We start from the raw sequence: 26108 nt of genomic DNA, 5'->3' as shown, positions 1-26108 counted from the left end.
TACAACTGCATTGCCTTTCTTGCCCCCTCTAGTGCCTCTTTCACCTCTTCAACCTTGCTTAAACTTTCAGTTAGTTTCAAGTTGATCTTTTGAACTTTATCTTTGCTGTTTGCAAGAATATGCCTCCTCACTGGACTCGTGAATTTCTTGAGGAAAGAAACTGTCTGTACCCTTCTTAGCACACCTAGGATGGTATCTGCTAGGTTGCGTAGTGTTAAATAAATAGTCGGCTGCAGAATTCATAATGTCAATAAACTCGGTCTGCTACTTATTTCAGGCCTCATTAGGTCTATGCTGCAGAATCTGAACGGTGAGCAACATTTGACATTTCTAGCCCTACTCAATGGCTCAGAAACCAACTAAGAAATTAAGACCTTTTCTTTATACCCTCACTTCGTTCTCTATGCTTTTGGTTGCATATAAAATAATTTTATTACATTCATACATGTATATCACTGTATCTCGCTCTTAGTCACAGCCCTTATTGCCCTCCCACATCCTTCCTCCTGCCCTCTGTAGCTGGTCCCTTAACATCCCCCTAAAAATAGTCCCCTTCTCTCCCTAAAAATAGCTCTCTGTCTGTCTCTCTCTCCCTCCCCCCCATCTCTCATCTCTATCTCTATCTCTCTCGGCCTGTCTTCTGTCTGTGTCTGTCTCTCTCCTCTCCTCTCCTCTCCTCTTCTCTCTTCTCTTCTCTTCTCTTCTCTGTCTCTCTCTATCTCTCTCTGCCTGTTTTCTGTCTGTGTCTGTGTCTCTGTCTCTCTGTCTCTGTCTCTCCCTGTCTCTATTTCTATCTCTCTCTGCCTATCTCTGTCTGTGTTTCTGTGTCTCTGTCTCTCTCTCCCTGTCCTCCTCCCTCTCTCTCTCTCTCTCTCTCTCTCTCTCTCTCTCTCTCTCTCTCTCTCTCTCTCTCTCCCCCTCTCTCTCTCCCCTTCCTCCTCCTCCCTCCCTGTCTTCTGTCTGTGTCTCTGTCTATCTCTCTCTCTGTCTCTCTCTCTGTCTCTCTCTCTCTCCTCTCCCTCTTCCTCTCCTCTCCCTCTCCCTCTCCCCTCTCCCTGTCTTCTGTATGTGTCTCTGTCTATCTCTATCTCTCTCTGCCTGTCTCTGTCTGTGTTTCTGTGTCTCTGCGTCTCTGTCTCTCTCTCCCTGTCTTCTGTCTGTCTGTCTCTCTTTCTCTCCCTCCCTCCTTCCCTCCCTCCCTGTCTTCTGTCTGTGTCTCTATCTCTATCTGTCTCTGCCTGTCTGTGTCTCTGTCTCTGTCTCTCTGTCTCTTTCTCTCTCTCTCTCTCTCTCTCTCTCTCTCTCACACACACACACACACACACACACACACACACACACCTAGATGCTGCATCTTAGATGAAACATGTGATATATTCTTATTTCGCCCACTGCTTTGGCTGGTTTCATCCCCGCCTCTGTCCAGACCTCTTCCTTCTGCCTTGGAGTGAAATCTACATTGCATGGATGAGAGAAAAGCTTACACTTGCTTTCTTGAGTGTGGCTTCTTTTGTCTTGTGTGATTATCTTCAGTTCATTTATTTCTCTCCAACCGACATGGTTTCCTTTCTCTTGATGACTGATTAAGATTCCATTGCGCTTTTATGTTACCATCTCTTTATCTGTTCATCTTTGTTAGGCCTCCAGGCTGAATCCCTATCTTAGCTGTTGTGAGTAATGCTGCATTAGGTATGGATGGTCAAGTAAGTCTGTGCTATGCCATTGTCAATTCCTTTTCGGCAGACGCCCAAAGTGGTATAGTTAGTAGATCACTTAGGAGGTCTGTTTCTGCTTTTGTTGAAGAACTATCATACTAATTTCTATAGTAGCTGTGTTTACATTCCCATTGGCAGTGAATATGGATTTTTCTTTCTTCACATCCTCACCAGCATTTCCTGATGTTTTAATTTTGACTGGGGTTAAGAGAGAATCTCTAAGCAGTTTTAATTGGTGTTTTTCTTGTGGCTAAGGTTGTTTAGCATTTTAAAAAAATATTTATTGGCTTTTATATATCTTCTTTTGAAAACTGTCTTCAATTCATTTACCCATTTGTTGATTGAATAGTCTGGGGTTTAGATGCTTAGTGGTTTTTTGTTTGTTTGTTTGCTTGCTTGCTTTTTGTTTTTTGTTTTAGTTCTTCATAGATGCTAGAATTTTGGTTTTGATTTGGAGATAGGGTCTTACTGAGTTGCCACGGCGAGCCTGTAACTCCGTATACCCTAGACTGCCTTGACCTCATGATTCTCTTTTTCCAACATCTAAAGGGAAGGTATTATGAGCTGTGCTTCTGCCACATAGATACAAGGATTTCATAGAGGAAAACAAAACAAAAAATCTATTAATGTAAAACACAGAAATAAATTCATACTGAAGTAATTGGACAACTATAAATTTATAGGAAAGCAGAGTATACTGCACTGTACTTCCCTATTCTGCTTTGAACATACTTCATTGTGATTTAGACCATGAGCACATCACAAATTCTGCAAAGTTAGAAATCATATCTGATGTGTCATTGGAACAGCTTTGGGGAGGAGTGAAATTTAAGACAGTTCTTTAAGAATAAATCACACGTGAATTAGAGGCCACATTCAAACTTAGGGGACCCCCTAAAATCATAAATTTCTTTTCTTGTCTGTGGTCCTGTTTGCTCACAGACCTCCTCACTGAACACCGATCTCTATAAAATGCTAGACAACATAAGACAGCTCTGTGTGTAAATATCCTCCAGGGAAATTCTTCTTTCCAGGACAGTTTGATTTTTATAGACCTCACTAAGTTTATGTTTTAGTCTGAAGTGTTCATAGTGTCTTAACCAAATTAGTGTGGTCTCTTTAGAGGCTTAACAGTGTCTTTTGAAGGAAAATTCTTCCGTCATGATATATTTTGAGACTCTGTGTGACAGACAGCTGAGCGCATAGGGCCCATAAACTGCATTTACTGACAACCATGATCAAACCAGTAACTAATTCTGCATGCCCGTTGTATTTGCACCTGCTTTTATACAGACTGAAAAATCCACAATATGCCATTCTGCTTATATTCATTAGCTGAACGAAGTAATTATCAATGTCCCATAGTGGAAGTAGGCCATCAGAGTCTCCATATTTACTATTTCAGTAACTCCCAGAAGCTGTTTCATTCTCTTGGGTCTCTGATTTCTTCACATGTGAAATGGTGATAGATGATGAAGATGAACTGATCTGTGTGAAGTACTTGAAGGGCCAGAGGATGCCTGCATAGGAGAGTGCTTGCCTAGCTTGCATGCATCCAGCCAGAGTCTGTCCCTAGCACTGAAAATAAACGAAATGCCCAGACCAGCGCATAGTATATAGCTAGTGTTCAGTAAAGAGATCATCACATTGTATTATATTAGCCAAATAATTAAGAAAGTATAAAAACAAAAACAAAGACCTAGGATGTAGTTTAAAATTGCATGCTTCAGCTTTGGCTCTTTGCTGAAATATCTCACATTAGAATAGCATTTCATTCAAGAACATATACATGTTTTTTAAGTTAGGAGTTTGCCTGGTCATTTTTAAAATATTTTATATATTTTTAAATTATAGTGTAATTTCCTCATTTACCCCTTCCCTTTCTTCCCTCCAAACCCTCCCATGTAGGCGTCCTTCTGTGCTCTCTCTTCCCTTCCTCCCCTGCCTTCTCCTCCCCTCCCTCTCTCTGCTTTTCAAGCAGGGTTTTTCTGTGTAGTCCTAGGACTCACTCTGTAGACCAGACTGGCCTTTAACTCAGAGATCCACCTGCTTCTGCCCCCAAGTGCTGAGATTAAAGGTGTGCACTACCACTGCACAGCTAATAAATATTCAATTTATAACCTGCTTAGTCTATATATCGTCACTGCAGGGTTGACTGATAGGTATTCAATAAACAATTGATGTTCACTTAGCTGGGAAAAACTATTTCTCCCGCTCTCAGCATTTCTTAGTTGCCTATAGTTCCTTGTGCAGGGTTGAGGCAATATGAGCTTTTCGTGTCCAAATTAGCATATCTGTTGGTATCCTTGTTCACCTCATGTTTAGATGGTCGTTTTGGTGAGGGTTTATGTGTGTAGCTTCTGTCATTCCTAAGAGACACAATCTTACAGCAAACTCCTTGTCCTGGTCGATTTTGTTTATTGTGATCTTTCTAAGAGCTTTTAGCTTTCAGCATTCTTTCTCTTCAATAACATGTCCTTCCTGAGGAAAAAAAAGTAGGATATGTAGTATAAAAATATAAAACAGTGGTTTTTAGCCTTCCTAATGCTGTGGCCCTTTAATACAGTGCCTTATGTTGTAGTGACCTCCATCCAGAAGATTATTGTTATTGCTACTTCATAACTGAAATTGTGTTACTGTTAGGAATTGTAATGTTAATATCTGCTATCAATATCTGATATATGACCCCTGTAAAAGGGTCATTCAATCCCCAAAGGGGTTGTGAGCCACAGGTTGAGACACTGATATAGAAACAAAGTCTTATTTAAAGTTTATTGGTGGAGGATCTTTTTTTTTTATTAACTTGAATATTTCGTATATACATTTCGAGTGTTTTTCCTTTTCCTGGTTTCCGGGCAAACATCCCTTCCCTCCCCCGCCTTCCTTATGGGTGTTCCTCCCATCCTCCCCATTGCTGCCCTCCCCATGACAGTCTAGTTCACTGGGGGTTCAGTCTTAGCAGGACCAAGGGCTTCCCCCTTCCACTGGTGCTCTTACTAGGATATTCATTGCTACCTATGAGGTCAGAGTCCAGGGTCAGTCCATGTATAGTCTTTAGGTAGTGGCTTAGTCCCTGGAAGCTCTGGTTGCTTGGCATTGTTGCACATATGGGGTCTCAGCCCCTTCAAGCTCTTTCCAGTTCTTTTCTCTGATTCCTTCAACGGGGTCCTGTTCTCAGTTCAGTGGTTTGCTGCTGGCATTCGCCTCTGTATTTGCTGTATTCTGGCTGTGTCTCTCAGGATCGATCTACATCCGGCTCCTGTCTGCCTGCACTTTTTGCTTCATCCATCTTGTCTAATTGGGTGGCTGTATATGTATGGGCCACATGTGGGGCAGGCTCTGAATGGGTGTTCCTTCAGTCTCTGTTTTAATCTTGCCTCTCTTCCCTGCCAAGGGTATTCTTGTTCCTTTAAAGAAGGAGTGAAGCATTCACATTTTGATCATCCTTCTTGAGTTTCATGTGTTCTAGGCATCTAGGGTAATTCAGGCATTTGGGCTAATAGCCACTTATCAATGAGTGCATACCATGTATGTCTTTCTGTGATTGGGTTAGCTCACTCAGGATGATATTTTCCAGTTCCAACCATTTGCCTACGAATTTCATAAAGTCGTTGTTTTTGATAGCTGAGTAATATGGTGGAGGATCTTTTATCATGGCCTGACAGGGGTCACTCCCTTTACGCTGGTAGTTAATGCCTTAGTAGCATCAAAAGGCACTAATGCAGCTCCCTTGGGAGAGGTACTTTGTTTTGGAAAGAGAGTGCATTTGGATCGCAGGCTTAGATGCAAATGGTACTTCTGCTCTCTCCTTCTGTAGCTTTCCTTGAACTGGTTATTGAACTTTCTGATCATTTTCCTCCATCTCTATATTGTAAGGATAATAAACTTAAAATGCCTTACACAGCATCACATTGCTGTTTTTCTTTCACAGTTGAGTTCAAGATGCCCTCAGGTTCTTCTATAGCCACAGAGTCTCGCCGTGTCCTCATACCTAAGCCCTTCCTGCCTCATCCTCTTGAGCGCCACCTTACCATGGTTTAGCTCCAACCAGAAAACAAATTCCTCAAGTTTTTTTCTTGCCCTACAGAATATAATGCTGGGATGGTAGCCCATGTATTTATTAATATCTTGTTTGACATTACTACATAATTAGTCCTTCAATCCTTTTATTTGGCATGTTTAAGGATTTCCCTACCTTGAAATCCTTTCTATGTTAGCATAAAAGAAATTGTATTACAAGTAACAAGCACTCACCGTTTAGCAGGTGTATATGTGAGTAGGTCCTGCCGTTATCTTAGTCAATGCTTCGGTACTACTCAAGATTCTGTCAAATGTGGATTGGCAGAAGGATACAACATCAAAACAATTCTCTTTCTCTATTTAAAATGAATTTATTGGTCTAGGTGCCTATGTTTGCTCTGGTTACAACTTTAAGATTTTAAAAAGAGATCATTAGAAGAGTATATTTAAAACAATAATAGAACAAATGCCTAAATTCACTATTTCAAATGGTCTTTCAGGTTCTGGCCTCTTGCTGCCTTTTTCCCCCTCTTTTATGTCTCCATTTTCAGGAGCAAGTTGCACATTCTTATGGACAAGCCAAGACATTTTTATGTAATATCCTATCATGACCCTTCTGTTAGTTCTTCACTTTGTCAGTATTTGTCTATAAATTGTTTCAGAAGCAAATTGTGCAAGCAGACAAGATTCAAGATATATAGGCCCAGACTTTTATTCATTTTACAAGTTTCAGTGTTCTCTATCTAGCTTTAGGTATATTCTTTGACCTGTATGTTTTCCCAGTATTTAATACTTAGTCCTATTGATTCATAATCTAAAATAGACAGACACCAAAAGTAATATATAAATAGTAACTTGACTTAGATCAACACTAGGGCAATGATTGCTGTCCAGATGTGGCCTTGTGTAATGTCAGAAGCATATGTGCACATATCCTTCCTCAAATGCTAATATTCATGTTGTGTTGTTCTTCCAGTTTCCAGCTGTTAACCATCCTCAGTCATTAGAGAGACGATACCTTGGAATTTTAAATAGTGTTTTACTTGACCTAATGAAGGTAAGAAAAGTGACAAAAGTCTTTTGGTTTATGGATGCTCCTCTGCATACTTTTTAAGCATGCTTTTATGAATTAAATGTTTTCTTAGCAGATGATTAATGGGGAGTATGTCATGTTAAATGGCATGTAATTTGTTTATAATTGCAACAGGAATCTAGTGATGTCTCAGACCATCTAGAGAGAGCATGTAATCCGTAAATTACTTTCCTAAAATGGGCAGAATAATGAATATCTATCTGTTGACACTCAAGAACTACTCAGGCATAGGTTTTGAAACAAATCTTAAAGTGGATGTTATAAGACGAAAGATTGTATAATTATTTCTATGAACATTGACTCTGCAGCATCTGTGGAGTATGAGTCAGTGAGTCTTTTGTTGTTTTGTTTTGCTCTCTTTTGTTTTCTGTCATCTGACTGCACCTCTTCTCCCCAAGGCAGGTTGCTGTTTCTGACGTTTCTTTAGATATTTTAGGATCACCTCTATAGCATAATGGCTTGAGTGTTCTTCCTCATGCTAGCCTTTCTGTCAAAAGATATCCTACTCCAAACTACTAAAAGCATCCTTTAAATTCTTTGTTTTTTATATATTGGTGTTTTGTCTGCATGTCTGCCCGTGCATCATTCATGCAGTGCCATGGAAGCCAAAGAAGGCATCAGTGTCCTGAAAGCAAGAGTAATAGGCTGTTGTGGTATCATGTGCATGCTGGAATGAACCCTGTCCTCTGGAAAAGCAGCCAGTGCTTTAACTGCTGAGTTTTTGCTCTAGCTTCAAAATTCCTTATTGAAGATGTTCTTGCTGGGCATGGTAACACATGCTTATAATGTCAGCATTTGAGAGGCTGAAACAGGGAGACTGCTCTAACCTTGAGGTTAGCCTGAGGTACAAAGACTCTGTCTAAAAAATAAGCAAGTAAAGATTTTCTACCTCGGAAGACACTGGTCCCTTGAGTGAAAACTATTTTTTTTTTAATATTTCCCCAGTTTTCATTTCAGGAAGTAAATGTAAAGTCAAGAATTGATTGTTTTAGAATGGCACATCAATGCTTGCTTATGGATTAGTTTTGCTTTATGCCCATTCATTCAGCTGTCATCTGCACACAAGCTCTACTGTGTGTAGAAAGTTTAAAAGACGCACTTAGCACAGTGGCAAGTTTACTGAGCTGGGCTTTTTAAACTTTGCTCTGTTTAGGGTATGTTCACCTGTGTCTCAGAGAACAGGGTAAATGAGGGTGTCTGGCATTAGGGAAAGGCCACATACCATAAAACATTTCTAGAGAGACACAGTGTCCATTAATCCTATAAAGGATTTCAGAAATTTCATAGTAAAGCATTTCTGCCTCAATGTTTCCCTAATTTAATTAAATATCAAATACTATGTTGTATGAAACTCTAATGAAGCGCTGATGTTATTAACACAGATTGAGAACTGCTATTTTTTTAATGAACCCTCAACACTCTTTGATTTTAATTAGACAGAAATTGTTGGGTTTTGCCAGTACCTTCTTTCGTGTAGTCAATACTTAATCAATCTGGGCCTTATTCATTTAGTAATTTTAAAAAATAAATACAGATGATATAAATATAAATAGAACAGAGTAGAAAATGGAATTAAACACAACTTTATGCTTCCTGTCTTTTGTGTGTTTTTTCTTTAGTTAAAAATACAATGATGATTAGTGAGAGAAAGGGACCGTGAATTTGAAGGAGAGTGGAGAGGGCTAGATGGGAGTTGGAAGGAGGCTTGGAAAGTAAACATTATAATTCCTGTTATTTAATATGTTCATTGCTGCTATTCTTTAAAAGTAAGCAAACGTTTTTATTGAAATGCAAATTTGAGGGCCTGGAGAGATGGCTCAGTACACTCACTGCTCTTCTAGAGGACCCAGGCTAACAACATCATTAACTCCAGTTCTGGGGGAATCTGACCACTGTAGGCGCTTTTGTACATACAATGTACAGACATATGTTCATGCAAAACACGTATACATACATACATACATACACACATGAACTATACAGTCAAAAGTATTCTACTTATGTGTAAATCTCTGTTTTTATAATATAAGCATATTTTTGTTACCTCACCTGGACTGAGACATGGAAACGTAGTTGATAACTTAAAAGCCTCCTCTGAATCCTTCCTAGGTCTTACTTTCTGAGCCCAGAAATCACTTTTTATTTCTGTCACTGATTAATATAATGTGGTTAGTATTATTGAATTATACATATATGAATATAGGTCACCATTCTTTTACCTGATTTTGAGGATGAATTCTTAAAATGAAAAACCTCCGCTGTCCTTTCAATTAGTCTTTGCTGCTCCCTAAATGTATATTGGTGATTGTGTCCATATCTAGTGCTTAAAGCACTCATCTCATCTTGTACCTCTTTATAGCCTGTACTGTTTCAGTAGAGAGAAAACAAGCACTATAATTAATGCATGCCTATGCCCTTAATAATTTAAAAATAGCTATAATACTTTTATTCCCTTTACTTTCATTTTTAAAAAATCATGCCACATGCTAAATTTTAAAAGCTGTTAGCTATGTAAATTTCATACTTTCTTCATAAGGACTTCATGGTTTACAGTAACTTGAAAATGGCCATTTGTATTCATAACATATAAATGTAGGGATTTTTATTACAGTAACTTCTACATGGTATCGAATAAGTTAAAACAACCCCTTCCTTTTTAAAAGGTCATGAATGCTTTGAATTTGAACAATATTTTTGGGGGGTTTAAGTTTTCTTTTTAATGGGCATCTTATATTTTAAACCATTTTAATGATAGCTATTGGAAATACTAGTTAAAGTCATCCCAGTTTTTGTTCTGTAATAAGGGAGAAAAAGAATTGAGATAAGTTTGCAATTGTGTCTGAATTAATATAGATATAAATCCACATGTAATTAGTGGCTGAATTTCAATAATTAGAGTCTTTGGATCAAAATGAATATGTCAGTATATTGTAGGGCCAGAATTGAAATGTTCTGTAGTAGTAGATTGATATTGAAGTCTGGCTTATTGGAAACAAATTTGCTTTCACTACTTAACTAAATATATTAATTATGGATAAGATCGAACTGAACTAGAAATGAATTTGTGAATAGTGGAATTCTATCCTTTTTTTCTGAGAGAAAATAGCAAACACCTAGAAGAGTGAACTGCAGAATTTTATTATATCACTTTGGTAGTTGGGATTTTTTAAAATATTTGATTATCTTATAAGTCAAAGTCAAATATTCTGTCCAACTACTAGAGATAAACAATTGTGGGTGAAAACATTTCAGTTGTCAGAACGCTAGTACATTCAACATAAAACCTAGGGTGAGTACTTTAGTGAGCAAAGAGTACTTAGAAATAAGTAAGGATAGATGCAAAAACAGAAAAAGTATTGAAGAGAATACAGAAGTAACCAGTAAACGTGTAAAAGTGTTCAGCATTGCTAACAAACAAAGAGATAAACATTTGTGAGACCGCCCGGAGAAGTGACTCCGTGGTTAAAGGCACTTGCTGCTCTTGTAGTGGACCCATATTTGGTTCCCAGCAACCATAGTGGGGGTTCACAACTACATGTCATTCCAGTTCCAGGGAATTCATGTTCTGTTCCCAGCCTCCTAGCCTCAGAGGACAACTGCACATGTGGTGCACACACATATGTACGTACATAACATGTACGATAATTTTAAACAGATATGAGATAGCATCTTTTAAATATCTGATTTTTCAACTACTAAGAATATGAATGGATAGACTTATGTGCTTCTTCAGAGGAGTATAATTTAAGATAACCTTCCTAAGAGGTAATTTAGCATCATGGAGAAAAAGACTCTTGATGCTCTGCATACTTACCAGAGTACAACCCTTAAGAATCCATTAGATTTCAAGTGTTTTTGTCATAGCATTAATCATAATAGTGAAAAACGGCTGCCATGAAAATGTCTAGTAGTAGGATGCTTGCTAAGTAAATCATATTCGATTCTCTGCAATCATTTAAAGCCTTGTTGTAAACTCTGGAGATGTAGCTTGTTGTAATGCACTGGCTTAGTATTCACAAGGCCTTGCCTTCCGTCCCCTTCCTTCTCAAAAAGTATTAGAAGATGGTGTGTTCCCACGCCACCCAGAAAAAAAGGAAAGTATTTGTCATCTGGGAATTTCTGAAAACAACATATACAGTATACACATAGACTTTAAGCTCTGTCCTTATATGGAATGGTCTCAACATTGTATGGTGCGTGGAAGGGAAACTAAGTACATACAGTTATGTGAGTACTAACTACTCTTGGGTAAATGAAAAGAATCAGATGAAACTATATGAAAAATATACCTCATGGGAAATGTACAGGGAACTGGTGACTGCACTGTCTCCAGAGAGAATAACTGTGTGTTTTGAAGATGGTAGAGAGATGAAGAATGCAAACACATGCTTATTAAAAGGTTTTTAAGTACTTGTTATATTATAAAAGGTTTCTTCATAAAGAAAGTGAAAAGACTGGGATATAAAAACATGTATATATCACGAGCCAGGTATCATAGAAGAAAGACTATATATGATATTCACAAACAGAACTAGAAAGTGTCCTATCAAGAAGACTATAATTGTGAGATTGTGGGTGATTTTAATTACGTTATTTGTTTACTTTGCATCCCCTACCGATGCTTCCCCTCTATCCTCTCCTTTCACTCCCTCCCTCTCACTTCCTCCCCTCTTCTCCTCAAAAAAGAGGAGGCCTCCCATTGGATATTAACCAGCCTTGGTGTATCAAGTTTCAGTAAAACTAGGCACATCTTCTATTGAGGCTAGACAGGGCAGCCCAGTTAGGGGAAAGGGGTCCAAAGGCAAGCAGTGTATTTAGAGACAGCTCATGCTCCCCCTTTAGGAGTTCCACATGAAGACCCAGCTTTACAGCTGTTACATGTATGAAGAGGTCCTAGGTCTATCCCATACATACTCTTTGGTTGGCACTTCAGTCCCTGTGAGCCCCTGGGGTTCAGGTTAGTTGATTCTGTAGGTTTCCTTGTAATGTCCTTGACTCCCCTGGCTTCTTCAGTCCCACTGCTCCCTCTTTCATAGGATACCCCAAGCACCACTTAATGTTTGGCTGTGGGTCTCTGCCTCAGTTGCTGGATGAAGCCTCTCAGATAACAGTTATGCTAGGCTATTGTCTAAGTATTGCAGAGTATCATTAATAGTGTCAGGGCTTAGCTCTCTCTCATAGCATGGGCCTCCAGCTCGGCCAATCATTGTTTGGCTCTTCCCTCAAATTCTGCTCCATCTTTTATCCCTGGACATCGCGTAGGTAGCACAAGTTGTAGGTCTAAGGTTTTGTGTCTGGGTTGGTGTTCCAGTCCCTGCATTGGAAGACTTGCCTGGTTATAGGAGATGGTCAGTTCAGGCTCCATATTCCCCACTGCTAAGAGTCTTAGCTAGGGTCAACCTTATAGATTCCTAAGAGTTTCCATTTTCCTACATTTCCATCATCCCAGAGATGCCTCCCAAATCCATTGTCCCTTCCATTACTGTCTCCTCCATTTTCCCCCAACCTGATCCCTCCCTGTTCTTATCCCCCTCCCCTCCCCAGACCCCTCTCTCCAGCCATCCCCAATGGCGATTTTGATGGGTTTTTTTCTTTCCCTGAGCTATTGTTGCTAGATATTTTGCTGTGACCACATATTTCTTTCCCAGGAAGTAAAGATAAGATTTTTGGTAGAGTTTAAATTCAACTTTTTCTTTCCATTCCCAAATTTTTATTTCCCAAGAATTTACTGAAGTTGGACCCAGCTGACAGATACTTGACGGAGCAATGTTTGAATCACCCTACATTTCAAACTCAGAGACTTTTGGACCGTTCTCCTTCAAGGTCAACAAAAAGGAAGCCTTACCATGTGGAAAGCAGCACACTGTCTAATAGGTAAATATTCCTTCCCTTCTAAGGAAATCCAAATGCAGGCATGGTCTGAGAAGTGGGTGGAGGAGGTGGCTGCTAAAATTATGCAATTAAAGAAAAGAAGGAAAGCCCTCATTATTCAAAAATATCTTTCCTCATGCTTATTGCATGATTCAGAACTATAATTAATGAGGTGTGTGGGACTCTTAAAGACTTTATTATTTAACAAGTATATGTTAAATATATATGAAAACCTATGTATTTCCTTGGAAAGGTAGCATTGAGTTACCAACTTTGGAGGTTTCTAGCATCACAGACAGCATTAAGACCCAGCAGATTTGGTGTAAATGACAAGAGGAAGAGGGTTCTTGGAAAGAAAAGAAGACACTGTATTTGTCTGTGGGGAACTGAACCAAGGCAGCCTTTTTAGAAGGATTTTGTGATTTTTATTGCTCTTGCCTTTCAGTCAGTGAGTTGAGAAATGACTTTTTAATAAAAATAAGCATAGGGAAATAGCGGTCAATAATTAAAAGTAGTACATTTTAAAATAGCCTTTTAGCATATTATTTTAAAATACTTGTTTCTCACCTGAGCGTACCTATAATCCTAGCATTGAAAAACTCATTGCATAGTCAAAGAGGCTTCAGGATTTACTCAGTTTCTCCTGAGTGCCAATCATAGGCCCTTCACCAGATCTGGCTGAAATTTTTTCTTGAATCAATCACTCAGTCTCTGTCTCTGTCTTTGTCTCTATCTCTCTGTCTCTGTCTGTCTCTGTCTGTCTCTCTGTCTCTCTCTCTCCCTCCCTCCCTCCCTCCCTCCCTACCTCCCTCCCAGTCCTTTCCTTTCTTCCCCTACTCTCTCTTTTACCCTTCTTCTTCCTCCTCCCCTCTATTGGATCAGTCAGATGGCCTTTCATGTGCTCACATTCCCCAATTCTGTTTCTGCATTTACAGGAGAATGATGTCCTTTCATCTTCCAGAACACAGCTTTGGTATCTGAGGGGTTTTATATATGAGATGTAGACATAGTTTATTACACCGGGGAAATGAAAAGCAATGGAGCTTTTAAAATTTGAATACTACCCCCTACACACATACAATTTTCCCTTCTGTATGTGGAAAATGATTCTTAATAGATTAGCAATTTGAAAGGTCGAGACCTAGCCCTTTTCTGCCTGGGAGAGCATCCATAAGGAGGAGAGTTGGTCATAGATTTACTTTGCATAGCTGCAAATGGTGCCTGCTGCTTGTTAAGGCACAGTTTCCAGCCATTCTTAGCTGTCTGTTCTGGTCACATCCGCAGGATTTAGTATACAAGCCATGAAGTAACTCATCATTTGCTTGCTCCTTGGCACTGGGCTGGTTGGCGTTTTTCTTCTCTCTTTGCTGGGGTTATGCCCAGCTTGGTAGGAGGATTTTAGTCTCCCTTCTACTTGAATTGCCACATGACTTCTCTAAGTTAGATTTGCAGAGTAAATTATCCTAATGATGTAAAGCTTGGTAGACCAATGATAAATCTATGAGTTATAGTGTTGTCATCAGTGGTGTAGCCTATAGTGTGAGAGGAGGCCAATGATTAGGCTCACAGAGACTAACTTGACAGGAATTGTGAGTAAATAAAAATTTTTGGAAGGATTCGTTTTTAGGTCTTGGTGATGTTTCGAATATATTAAAGGGAAAGTCCTAAGTATTTATATATTTTAGTAATCTTGTGTCGTCTGAGGCCTTTCCCCTACTATTGCCTGTGTACTGTATTTACTCCTCGGAAGCCAATCTTGCCAGGGATGTGAATTCTAGTTGGTGTCTCCCCACAGGCCTTCTAAGACAATCTTTGACATGTTCACAACCCCATATCTATCAGTTCCCACTCACATACTCCTGTACCTCGTCCCTGGAGAGTGCACTGTTACCCCAAGGCCGAGTCATTTTCTCTCTAGAAGCCAGTGAACTCAGTTATCACTGAGTCCCCTGCTTGTCACCTTCAGGTTCCCTTAAAGTTCCTTTCATGTGCATGGTGGGATGCCACTTTGACTGTGCTGGACCTCTCAATGGCCCTGCTTTACTACCTGCGACCTAGGGTAATAGTTCTGTGCCTCTGTCTCTATTTGCTTGTTGGTTTGTGGAAGGTACCAGTCTGGCTTTGACCTCTTTTGTAGCTATCCTTCAGCCTCCCACTGAATTATCCTGGGTTATAGGTTTGTGTTGCCATGCCTGGCTATTTTCCCTTTTAAACTTATTTCAAGTACACATATTAACTGTCTATCCATTCATCTACTCTGCCAACCATATGAGAGTCATGCCCACATGTAATCCCTGCACTCAGGAAGTGGAGGCAGGAAAATCAGGAACTCAAGGCTGGCCTTGAGTAAGTTTGAGGCTAATATAGACTACAGGAGACCCTGTCTCTACAACAAGCACGTGATTGAGTGATTTATACATTAATTCATTTTGAGCGTTAGCGGGTTAACACAGATTCTTTACAGTTGTGTGTCGGTGAGATCTCTGAAACTTTCAAAGCTGCTTTTTCTTGTTGTGAGCAGAGCTCCAATGTGAGGATGATGTGATGCCCTTTCTACATAGGAATTATTGTACGTCTGAATCTCAGTAGCTTGCAATTAATCCTGCATAGGATACACAAACGTACATACTTATATACGTGCATACGTACATAAATGTGGTAAATCTGGACCTTTAACAGATGTTTTTGCCTTAATTATAGTTTCCTTTCTCTTATATTGCTGTGAATACATGTAAGATCACAGGTTTTGTGGTAGTGATTTTAATGGTTCTAGAAGCTCTAGTAGCTTTTTTTCACTGTTCTCTATCCTTTCCTGGTCCTCATTTATGGTTAAAGCATTTCTGCCATTGCTATGCCTTCATCTGCAGAGGAAAGGGAGAAAATATGATTTCAGGGAAAACTAGAGTTTGGCACAAGGAGCCCTGCGGAAGGATTGAACTAAGACCTGTGTCAGGGCGTGTAGCCAGGAAGAAACAGGGAAGTCTGTCACTATCCACCCCGCCCCCCAACCTTCTTCTCCCCTTTTCCTGTGGCACTTCTTTCTCCTGTTCAGCCCTACCAGAGGATAGCCAGCTAGGAACCTGAGGGACATAGTCTCCAGTGCTATGATCTTGAGGCCCAGGACTGGAGAGAGTATTGAAAATAGCCGACATATTTACTCAAATCTGACTGTGCAGAAGCTTATAAATCATAATTGAGTTTTTGAAAAGTTGCTGAGTTATTTTGGTTGCCAAGATATAAATAATCAGGCAACTCTGGTGCTTTAAAACCTGATGCCTGTAGGATACATAGACTGGCTGGATGCTGTTGTTGGGTGGAGACCACTGCTGAGCCTTTCTAACATTAGAGCAGATGGAGCTCAGAAAAAGGTTGCTGTCTATAAGCGGGACCATTATCTTGTCAGTATTTACCGTAGTCAGCCCTAGTTACACTCCATCTTAACAAAGCACCAAGAGTCTGGCTCCTAGTAACTCAGGTAACCAATCTTAAGTAAAAGGAAGAGTGGGGCTGCACAGATAGCTTAGCTGTTAAGGGCTGGATTCAAAAATCAAAAACATAATCTATTTCTTAGCAAATTAAGGAAATGTCCACTAGATATGACACACAGATGGATCATCCAATAAAACCTAGCCACTTTCCTTTTTGACTGCTGCAAAAAGCTTATCCTTCATCCAACACTGGATTCTCTCTGTTCAGGAGCTTGCCCACCCAGTAGACCCTTTGAGATATACCCAATATATCTCAATAAACCACTCTTTCTTTCATTCCACCCCCTTCTGTGTATGTACATGTTTGGTAAATTATTTTACATCCCTGAAATCAGTTTCTGCAGATCCTATCATGTATGCACTGTCCTTTATCAATCTGGACACATGTTCTGTATATCATTTAACAAAACAAACATAATTTACCTTTGTAATTCCTTTCTAAAACTGGGGAAACGAGAAGACATAGTTTCGTGGGTTGCCATTCTTATTAAATAGGAACAACACCCCTAAAGGAGTTTTTTCCAACTAGTGATGGAAAAAAAAAAATCTTCAAATCAATCGAGCTTCACCAGTAGCAATACTTGCAACATTTTCTAAATTCACAGTAAAAAAATGAATAAATCATGATTAACTTGGAAACCTATGTCAGGCCACAATCTCATCCTTTGTTACAACATGCTGTCTTTTCTAGAATGTCATTTTCTGCTTTCGAGCTGAAGACAAGGTTTCTCTCTGGGCAGCTATTTGTATATTACACTAGCTAGGAAATGAAGCTTCAAGTTCTAAAGAAGTGTTCAGTCACTTTGGAATAATGAAGTGTGAAATGAAGAAGTGACTAAAGTGTGCCTTTCACCAAGCAATTAGCACTTAAGACCCTGTGTTTCAGTATAGCATTCCTGTTTAGTTTACAGAGAAATATCTAAACAGTTAGCGATGCATTTCTGTTTAATGTACAAAGAGCTATCTCAAGAGCCCAATGGAATTGCCACTTCTCTAAAACATAAACACAGATTATGTTTTCCAACAAACCTCACTAGTCAGTTCACATTTCTCTCAGAGCGTCATTTTCCTTACATCACTAGAATTCTCCTTGTTGACGCTTACAGGCTAAAAAGAAGAGATGTTGGGGTGTGTGTGTTTGTGTTTGTGTTTGTGTGTGTGTGTGTGTGTGTGTGTGTGTGTGTGTGTGTGTGTGTGTACTGTGAGTATGTATGTGAAGCAGCCTCTAGGTTATACAAAGAATATGAAGTTCAAGGAACACAGTAACCTTCAAGTCTAAGTGTTGCCTCCTGACATTCAAACAGATATAAAGGGATTGCCAGCAGTCTGCCAGCTCTCTTACTCTTACTAGCTGTTCTGTACCAGGCAGTCATAGCCAAAGCATACTTTGCCTGAGTCTGCATCAGCAACCGTGTTGGCAGCCAGCAAGCTAGACAAGTGTTTAAGCATGCCAAAACAGCTTCATCAGGAAGTGAGTTATCTCGTTCAGTGACTTAGCCTGAGAAACCTGCCTGTTATTGATAAGGTCACATTTGAGATATTTAGCAATTTTAGTCATTTGAGTGCCTACTTTTCCCCCTTTTTAGAAAAATATTTTTCTTCTTTAATCAAAACATTGCTATTATCTTCTCATCCTTTTATTCCTTCCAACAAATCTCTTCTTCCCAAGTCCCTGTCTGACTCTCATGGTGTGTGTGTGTGTGTGTGTGTGTGTGTGTGTGTGTGTGTGTGTCCAGCGTAATGCATATAATTAGGGTTGCTTTTATGAACACATAAGGGGTTGCTGAGCAGAGCCATGTATCAGTGGCTACAGCACCAAAGAATATGATTACCTCTCTCTCTGTAACTTTTAAGTGTCTATATAGCTCCTCTGGGAGGGTAGGGCCTTGCATGTCCTGCAGTGAAGATAACAACCATGTCAGATCCAGCCAATCGCAGCCCTTCCCATTCTCCAGCTCTTAAATTCTTTCCCTCCTTCCTTCCCTGAGCCATGCAGGGTTTTCTGTATGGCCTTCTTTAGTGTACTGTGGGTTTGCTTATATGTTTTAGACATTAGACTGTTGGCATCCTGTTGAAAGGAACTGATCTGCTTCCTTTGTTTTAAATATAGAAGCCAATCCACCAAGGGTGGTGCTTTACAGACTCATCACAGATCCAACAGCAAGGACATTCAGAACTTAAGTGTGGGTCTGCCCAGAGCTGAGGAAGGCCTGCCTGCAAATGAAAGCTTCCTAAATGGAAACCTTGCTGGAGCAACTCTCAGTCCAATGCACACCAAAACGTACCAAGCAAGTACCCAGCCTGGGTCTTCCAGCAAAGATCTCACAAACAACAATATACCGCACCTTCTCAGTCCAAAAGAAGCCAAGTCCAAAACAGAGTTTGACTTCAATATTGACCCAAAGCCTTCAGAAGGTCCAGGCACAAAGTACCTCAAGTCCAGCACCAGATCTCAACAGAACAGACACTCATTCATGGAAAGTTCCCAGAGCAAAGCTGGGACACTGCAGCCTAGTGAGAAGCAGAGTCGGCACAGCTATATTGACACCATCCCCCAGTCTTCCAGGAGTCCATCCTACAGGACAAAGGCCAAAAGCCATGGGGCTTTGAGTGACTCCAAGTCTGTGAGCAACCTCTCAGAAGCCAGAGCCCAAATCACAGAGACTAATACCAGTAGATACTTCCCATCCAGTTGTTTGGACTTGAACTCTCCCACCAGCCCAACACCCACCAGGCACACTGATACAAGAACTTTGCTCAGCCCTTCCGGGAGAAATAATCGAAATGAGGGCACTCTGGACTCCCGGCGAACCACCACCAGACACTCAAAAACCATGGAAGAGTTGAAGCTGCCTGAACACATGGATAGCAGCCATTCACATTCGCTGTCTGCACCTCATGAATCATTTTCTTATGGGCTAGGCTATACCAGCCCCTTCTCCTCTCAACAGCGTCCTCACAGACATTCCATGTATGTGACCCGGGACAAAGTGAGAGCTAAAGGCATTGAAGGAAGCTTGAGCATAGGGCAAGGGATGGCAGCCAGAGCCAACAGCTTGCAGCTCTTATCACCCCAGGTACCACTTGGCATTTTGATCTATCTAGCGGCTTATCTTGGGAAAGAGTTACAAGGAATATTTATAAGGTTGCTATGCAGTTCTCCCTACTGCAATCAGCCTGACTTTCATTGAACAGTGAATGGAAGCACTCTGGATTATTTTTGTTAAAAATAATCCTAATTTAGCTGTGTTTGGTGGCACAGACACAGGCATGTCCTAGCACCTGGGAAGCAGAGACGGGTAGATCTTTGTGAGTTCCAGGCTAGCCAGGGCTACACAGTGAGACCCTGTTTCAAAAAGAATACTATTTATAGGAATGTATTTCTTAATTGTTCATTTCTGACATATTTTGATGACTAACCGTTTATTGAAATTAACAATATGGATTAGCTTTTACTTATTTCAAAATTTGGGTTGTTTTTATCTAATCTTTCTAAGCCACATTTGTTTAAACTTTTTTTCTAATACCAAGTATCTTTTTTTTTCTTTTTTCCTTAATCATTTTATTTGCTTACATTTCAAACAACGATAACCCCTTCCTGGTTACCCTCCACAAACCCCCCTATCCCATCCCTCCTCTCCCCATCCCCTTGCCTCTATGAGGGTGCTCCTCTACCCACCCACCCACTCCCACCCCATTATTCCAGCATTCCCCTACCCTGGGACATCAAGCCTCCACAGGACCAAGGGCCTCCCTATTGATGCTAAACAAGGCCATCCTCTGCTACACATGTATCTGGAGCCATGGAGCCCTCCACTCTTTGGTTGGTGGTTTAATCTCTGGGAGCTCTGGGTGGTCCAGTTAGATATTGTTCTTCTTATGGGGTTGAAATCCCCTTCAGCTCCTTTGGTCCTTCACTAGCTCTTCCATTGGGGTCCCAGGCTCAGCCCAATGGTTGACTGTGAGTATCTGCACCTGTATTGGTCAGATGCTGGTAGGACCTCTCAGGGAACAGCCATACCAGGCTCCTGTCAGCAAGCACATCTCATACCAAGTATCTTAACTGAATTTAATTTTTAAAAAAAATTCTTAAACTAGGTACGTTTAACTTCAGGCCAGTCTTTCATATTTTAAAAGATTTTTTAAAAATTATGTATATATCTGTGTCTTAATTATGAGCAAATAAGTACAGGTACCTACAGAGGCCAGAGATATCACATACCTTTGGAGCTAGAGTTAGAGAAAGTTGTGAGCCGTCTGACATCGGTTCTAGGAACCAAACACAGGTCTTCTGCAAAGGCAGTATATGTTTTTAACTGCTGACCTCTCTGGCCCCTTAAGGTTTTTTAATTATGTATGTATGTATGACATGGGGCAAGGGATATACATAGAATATGCACATGGAAGGGTGACTTGGCGGAGTTGGTTCTCTCCAGCCACCTTTTATGGGTTTTAGGGATCTAACGCAGGTCATCAGGTTTGCATGCTAAGCATTTTACTTGCTAACCTACAAAATCATTAAGGCCTACATTACTAGAGCACTGGCTATGAATAGGCCTAGAGAGCAGGGAGAGGTCACGTGAGCAGGCACAGTCTGAAATGGCTTCGATGTCGCTAACCTATGTAGATAGATGAAGAATGAAGCTAGGGTAAGCATCACAAGAACCCTGATTGGAAAGATGAAATTAAAGTGTCCCTGTTGTTTTGAAGTATGCTGACTGAAAGGGGACACTAGGCAACAAATGATTTGTTCTAATACTGTACACGTTTATACCAGTAGCCATGCAGAAGTATGCTTGTGTGTTAAAAAATAAATAAAAAGGTGGAAGCAGTCCTGTCAGTTCAGCATACGCCTGATGGGGCTTCCAGAGGGAGAATCTGAGCAGATACTTCTCGAAGGTTGAGATTTCACTTGGGGAGGAGGGTGATAACAGCAGAAAGAGGACTAAAAAGAGGAAGTAGGACGTGGTGCTACATGGATCCTCACTGGTTTCCCATTGTTGGAATGAAAATGTAAGAGCTGAACAATTCTCATATAAGGTGAGGATTGAGTGCCGGTATGAAAGCAGAGTGGATCTCAAGGGCTGTGCAGTAGACACAACCACGCTTGCCACTTGTACTGTTGAAGGGTTTCTTTCCTAGGAGGTCCTTTTTGGCATTGTGGTAGGGATTTTAAAGCTCCTTACTTCAACACTCTCCCTCTCCATTGAGACTCATAGGAGATGGGTAAGCTGCCTGACTTTCCCCAGTTCAAGGTAGAACTGGGATTCTGAGGCAATTTCACGTCCCCTAGTATAAAATTGTGGCAAGATAGCCTAGTGCCCAGCTAAAGGTGGGGCAGGAGGTATTTGCAGAAGCTTTAAATGAAATTATAGGAATGGTTAGGAGTAGTCCTGGCAACTCACTATAGAGATACGAGAACCCATAATATCTAGAAATATCTCTAGGGCCTGGCCACTGCCTGTAGAAGGGAGTTGGAGACCGAAACCAAGCACGTTGTTGGCATCGAGGCAAGTGTTAAACAAAAGAAAAATGGAAGGTAGCCTCCCTTGGAAATCGGACAAATGACTGGCTCTCAGAGATTTCAGAAAATCAATTTCTCTGAACATTATAGTCCTAAACTAATTATAAACAATTACTGGGGCTTAGCACATATCCTGCTGTTACTTCAGTCCAGCTCAGGAGGTGCAGTGCCAAGCCTTAAGAAAAGGCCACAATTAAAGGCTAGAAGGTGGCTTGGAAGGCTTGAAAGGGCTGTGAGTAAACTGTGGTGCTCATTCTCCTGGGAAGTATTGTCACTACTTTCAAAAGTATGGGGACGCTCGCTGTGTTTAGTTTAAATGTAAATAACTCATTTCCTTAAAAAAAAAATCTTACTCTGGCCTTTGTGAACAGTACAGAACAGTACAGGTGGCGAAGTAGAAAGAAGAAAGGCTGCACCAAATTAATTTCTTTGCAAATTTTTTTAAATACAGTGGTGGGAAGGAAGGTGGGGGGGTACTAGATCTTATTCCAGCTTTTAAATTAAAACATTTAATGTATAATACCTAGGCTTGAGATAATACATTTTATGGATAGTATGTAGATGCTGAAAGCAGCCAGCTCCCTCTAATTGTGTTCCTTAACCCTCCTAACCCAGGATAGCAAATGGGATCTATTTTTCTCCCTTGGACACTGTTCAAGACCCACTGCTGTGCTGGGGTTATGACTCAACCTACTTGAGAGGGAGCTAGGGTGGGAGCATCTCTAGATAGAAGCACCATCATGACCATGCCAAAGAAATGCATTGAGCACATGAGCTACTGTCCTGGAGAGGGTGAAGCGAGCAAGAAGCACCATAAACTATAGGAGGTGGGGACTCTGAAGACAAAAACCATTAACAGGGCTTATTCTAACCCTCTTCGCATTCACAAAACATTTATTTACCTCTGCATCTGCTGCATAAGACTCCTGGAAAAATACTTTTGCCTCTGCATTTTTCCTTTCAGAGAACTCAGCCTGAAATCTGTAAGAACACTTTTAGATTGACTGATAGAATCGCTAAGCTTAGAGCTGTTACTGTCTAGATAGAAAGGTGATTTCTTTTGTTGTTTTAAATAATTAATTGAACTATTTTCAGACTAATGTAGTCCTTACTTGCCTTAACTTTATTGAGAATCTCGCTATCTGTTAAAATTTGCGGGACTTATTTTACATCCATTTTACTTTTTTATGGAATGAGTTATGTTGAAGTCACCCCATGATTTGTATTTTAGCTGGTTAAGGTCCTAGCTGTATTGAATGAAGACCATGATGAGTTTTCATCCCTAGAGATAGGAAGCTTCTATAACTCTTTTTTAATTTGACTTGCAGCCTGGAGAACAGCTTCCTCCAGAAATGACTGTGGCAAGACCTTCTGTAAAAGACTCCTCCCGAGAAGGCGCCTCTTCGTTCCATACCCGTCAGAAATCTGAGGTCTGAGCTCTTCAGAGTTGTTAACATCCCATAGTCTGGTCTGTGAGGACCGTTCACTCGGCATCCTTACAGCCTAGCTTTTCAACCTTATCCACACCCAATCTCCCGCAAATTAATTCAACTTACTTAGAAAATAAGTAGTTTTCTTTGTGACATAAGCCTGACTTTTCCTTTAAAAGATCAAAAAATATAGGTCCTGCTGGGCTTTGTTGTAAGCTGCACTGATCATCAAGCCATGGTTTAACGTTCATAACCTTGTTTCCTACCTCAGGGTGGAGTATACCATGACCCACACTCTGACGACGGCACGGCTCCGAAAGAAAATCGGCATCTGTACAATGATCCTGTCCCAAGGAGAGTTGGTAGCTTTTATAGAGGTAAGCCATGCCCACCCCATATTTACTAGAATCCTCCTCTGTTTTCTGCTGAGTCCGTGTCCTTTCCTTGTCCACCACCATTTCTTCACTGCTCCAGTGAACCTCAGACCAACAGTATCACCTGTGTTGCCATCATCTACCAATTCTCCTTGCCCCTAGTCACCATCATCGTTTAGTCCCTTGTCTCTTCTGGCTGGGACCCTGATTAGTTTCTGTCTTTAAGACACCCATCCAAACAGTCTTCAGAATGATCCTTCTGAAGCTAGATATTGACCTATAAAAAAAAAAATCTCTAGTTGGGGATTTAGCTCAGTGGTAGAGTGCTTGCAAGGCCCTGGGTTCCGTCCCCAGCTCCGAAAAAGAAAAGAAAAAAAAATCTCTAACCTGCCATCCATATGTATAGTGCGGCTACATGAGAGCTATGAACACAGCTCCACACCAAATTATAAATATCCATAAAACATGAGAATTTAAAAAATTATATGTATTTATTTTGAGGCTGGAGACACATAGGCCATGGTATACCCATAGAGGTCAGAGGACAGCTTATAGGACTCAGTTCTTTTTGTCTACCATGTAGGTCCAGGAGATTAGTCTCAGGCCATGAGACCTGGTGTAATCAATCTTTCCCATGCCATGATGAGCTATATGAAGGTCTCTCTCTCTCTCTCTCTCTCTCTCTCTCTCTCTCTCTGTGTGTGTGTGTGTGTGTGTGTGTGTGTGTGTGTGTGTGTGTGTGTGTGTGTGTGTGTGTGTAGAATATATATAACTTTTATTTGGAACAGGGTCTCACTGTGTAGACGTATGCTGGCATGGAACTATAGGTATAGACTGGCCTCAAACTCAAAAACATTTGCCTGTCTCTGCCTCTTGAGTGTAAAGGTGTATGCCAACACACCCAGTTTGAGATTTTTAAAAATATTTTGATTGTCTATTTCTAAAGTGTGAATATTATACATGGCAATGTAGCATTGTTATACAAAAAGTTTCGACATGCCTAGAATGTTAGTAGATAAGACAGATAAAAATATCCATCCTCATTCTCACTTTTACAAAAGACACTGCCAGCAAGTATAGTAATTCTCTAGGGCAGTCAGATAATAGCACTACTGGAGAAAGAAATAGAGCAGATATCCATTGCCCCCAGTAGCCCACAATTGTACCCCGATACCTTAGCTCTGACTTGTTGAGAAGCCTTTGGATGCTTGATAACAGAGCAAAATTGAAATCCCATGAGGTGCCATTCCAGGCTATTTATGATCAAATCCATGTGGTCCACTCTGTCTGCTCCCCACCTACCTCTACCTACAAGTCCCAGGCACACCTGGCTGTCTCCATGGCCTGGACTGACTACTCTCCTGCTGGTACTAGTTGTTTCTGTGTGACAGTTTTCCCTGTTCTACCCCAGCAGTATCTCTTCTCTGTTCCATTCACGGTGCCGTGTCTTTGTTCCTGAACACATTGCACTCGTTCCAGCGTTTCTTCGCCAGGTTTTTGAACCTCTTGACTATTCTGAGTTCACAGGATGGAGGCAGGGATCAGTGATAGAATGTTTGCCTGGCATGTGTGGGACCCTGCATTTGATCCTGAAAGAGCGAGATGGAGGAAAGGAAGGAGAGAGGCAAGGAACTGCCTGGCACAGCTCCATAAATAGTTATCAGATGAATTAAAGAAAAATCTTTCAAGAGTATCTTAAAAATACACTTTGTTGTTGAACAGATGACTAAAACATGGTTTTTGAGTTCTGTGAATTTAGCAGAGACCTAATAAAGAAAGACAACCCTTTGAGGTTGTACCTGATGATAAAGTGCCAAATATTTGAGAATCCCAGTGCTTTGGTGGCATATGAGGAGGAGGCTCGGGTATGAAAAGTCCATAAGACAGTCTTGACTTGTATGTCACATTGCCTGACCTCCTGCTCTTTCCCATGTTACAGACAGATGGAGACTTTCAATTGGGGTCAGAGGGGACACAAAGAACTGTTTGGTAATTAAAATTAGGAATCTAAGCTAAATAAATGCATACACGTGTTATTCAGGAAGAGATGTGAATTGAATTATTAGGCTATTATTTGCTCTCTCCCACCTCTACCTTTGGAAAAACACTAGGCATCAATTATACTTCTTAATGACCCCCCCCACTCAATTCCATGGTGACTTTAGAATCTTATAAGGCTAACCTTTTTTTGTTCATTTATTTTATAAATGTGAGTGGTCTGTCTTCATGCACACCAGACAAGGGACTCAGATCACCTAACGGATGGTTGGGAGCCACAATCTGGCTGCTGAAAATAAACTCTGGACCTCTGAAAGAGCCACCAGTGTTCTTAACCGCTGAGCCATCTCTCCAGCCCAAGGCTAAACTTCTAATTCAGACTAAAGTTAATTACTTTTCTTGTCTTGAGTGTATGAGTAAAAACATCTTCAGTGTAAGGATTTTCTTTTAAAATCATCTGTAATTTGTTGTTTATACAGATGATTGGAGAAAATATCCTTCATTTGGGGGTAGGGTCTATCCATGTAGACCAGGCTGGCCTCCAGCTGACTTTTATCCTCCTCTTTCTATATTTCAATACTGGAATCATAGTTGT

At 40.6% G+C, this 26108-nt stretch overlaps 1 protein-coding gene across 1 annotated transcript in view; it reads left to right on the top strand.

Annotated features, from left to right (window-relative positions):
- The window catches only part of Cdkl5 (cyclin dependent kinase like 5), a 183341-nt gene that overhangs the window by 138332 nt on the left and 18901 nt on the right, over positions 1-26108 (top strand). Inside the window, 5 exon segments of the mRNA XM_032889581.1 lie at positions 6712-6792; positions 12551-12702; positions 18298-19264; positions 23040-23141; positions 23413-23518. Coding sequence (XP_032745472.1) covers positions 6712-6792; positions 12551-12702; positions 18298-19264; positions 23040-23141; positions 23413-23518 — 1408 coding nt within the window.

The sequence above is a fragment of the Rattus rattus genome, chromosome X (assembly GCF_011064425.1).
Source record: "Rattus rattus isolate New Zealand chromosome X, Rrattus_CSIRO_v1, whole genome shotgun sequence".
Classification (NCBI taxonomy): domain Eukaryota; kingdom Metazoa; phylum Chordata; class Mammalia; order Rodentia; family Muridae; genus Rattus; species Rattus rattus.
The sequence above is the reverse complement of the archived record's forward strand: the minus strand, read 5'-3'. Positions and strand labels throughout refer to the sequence as shown.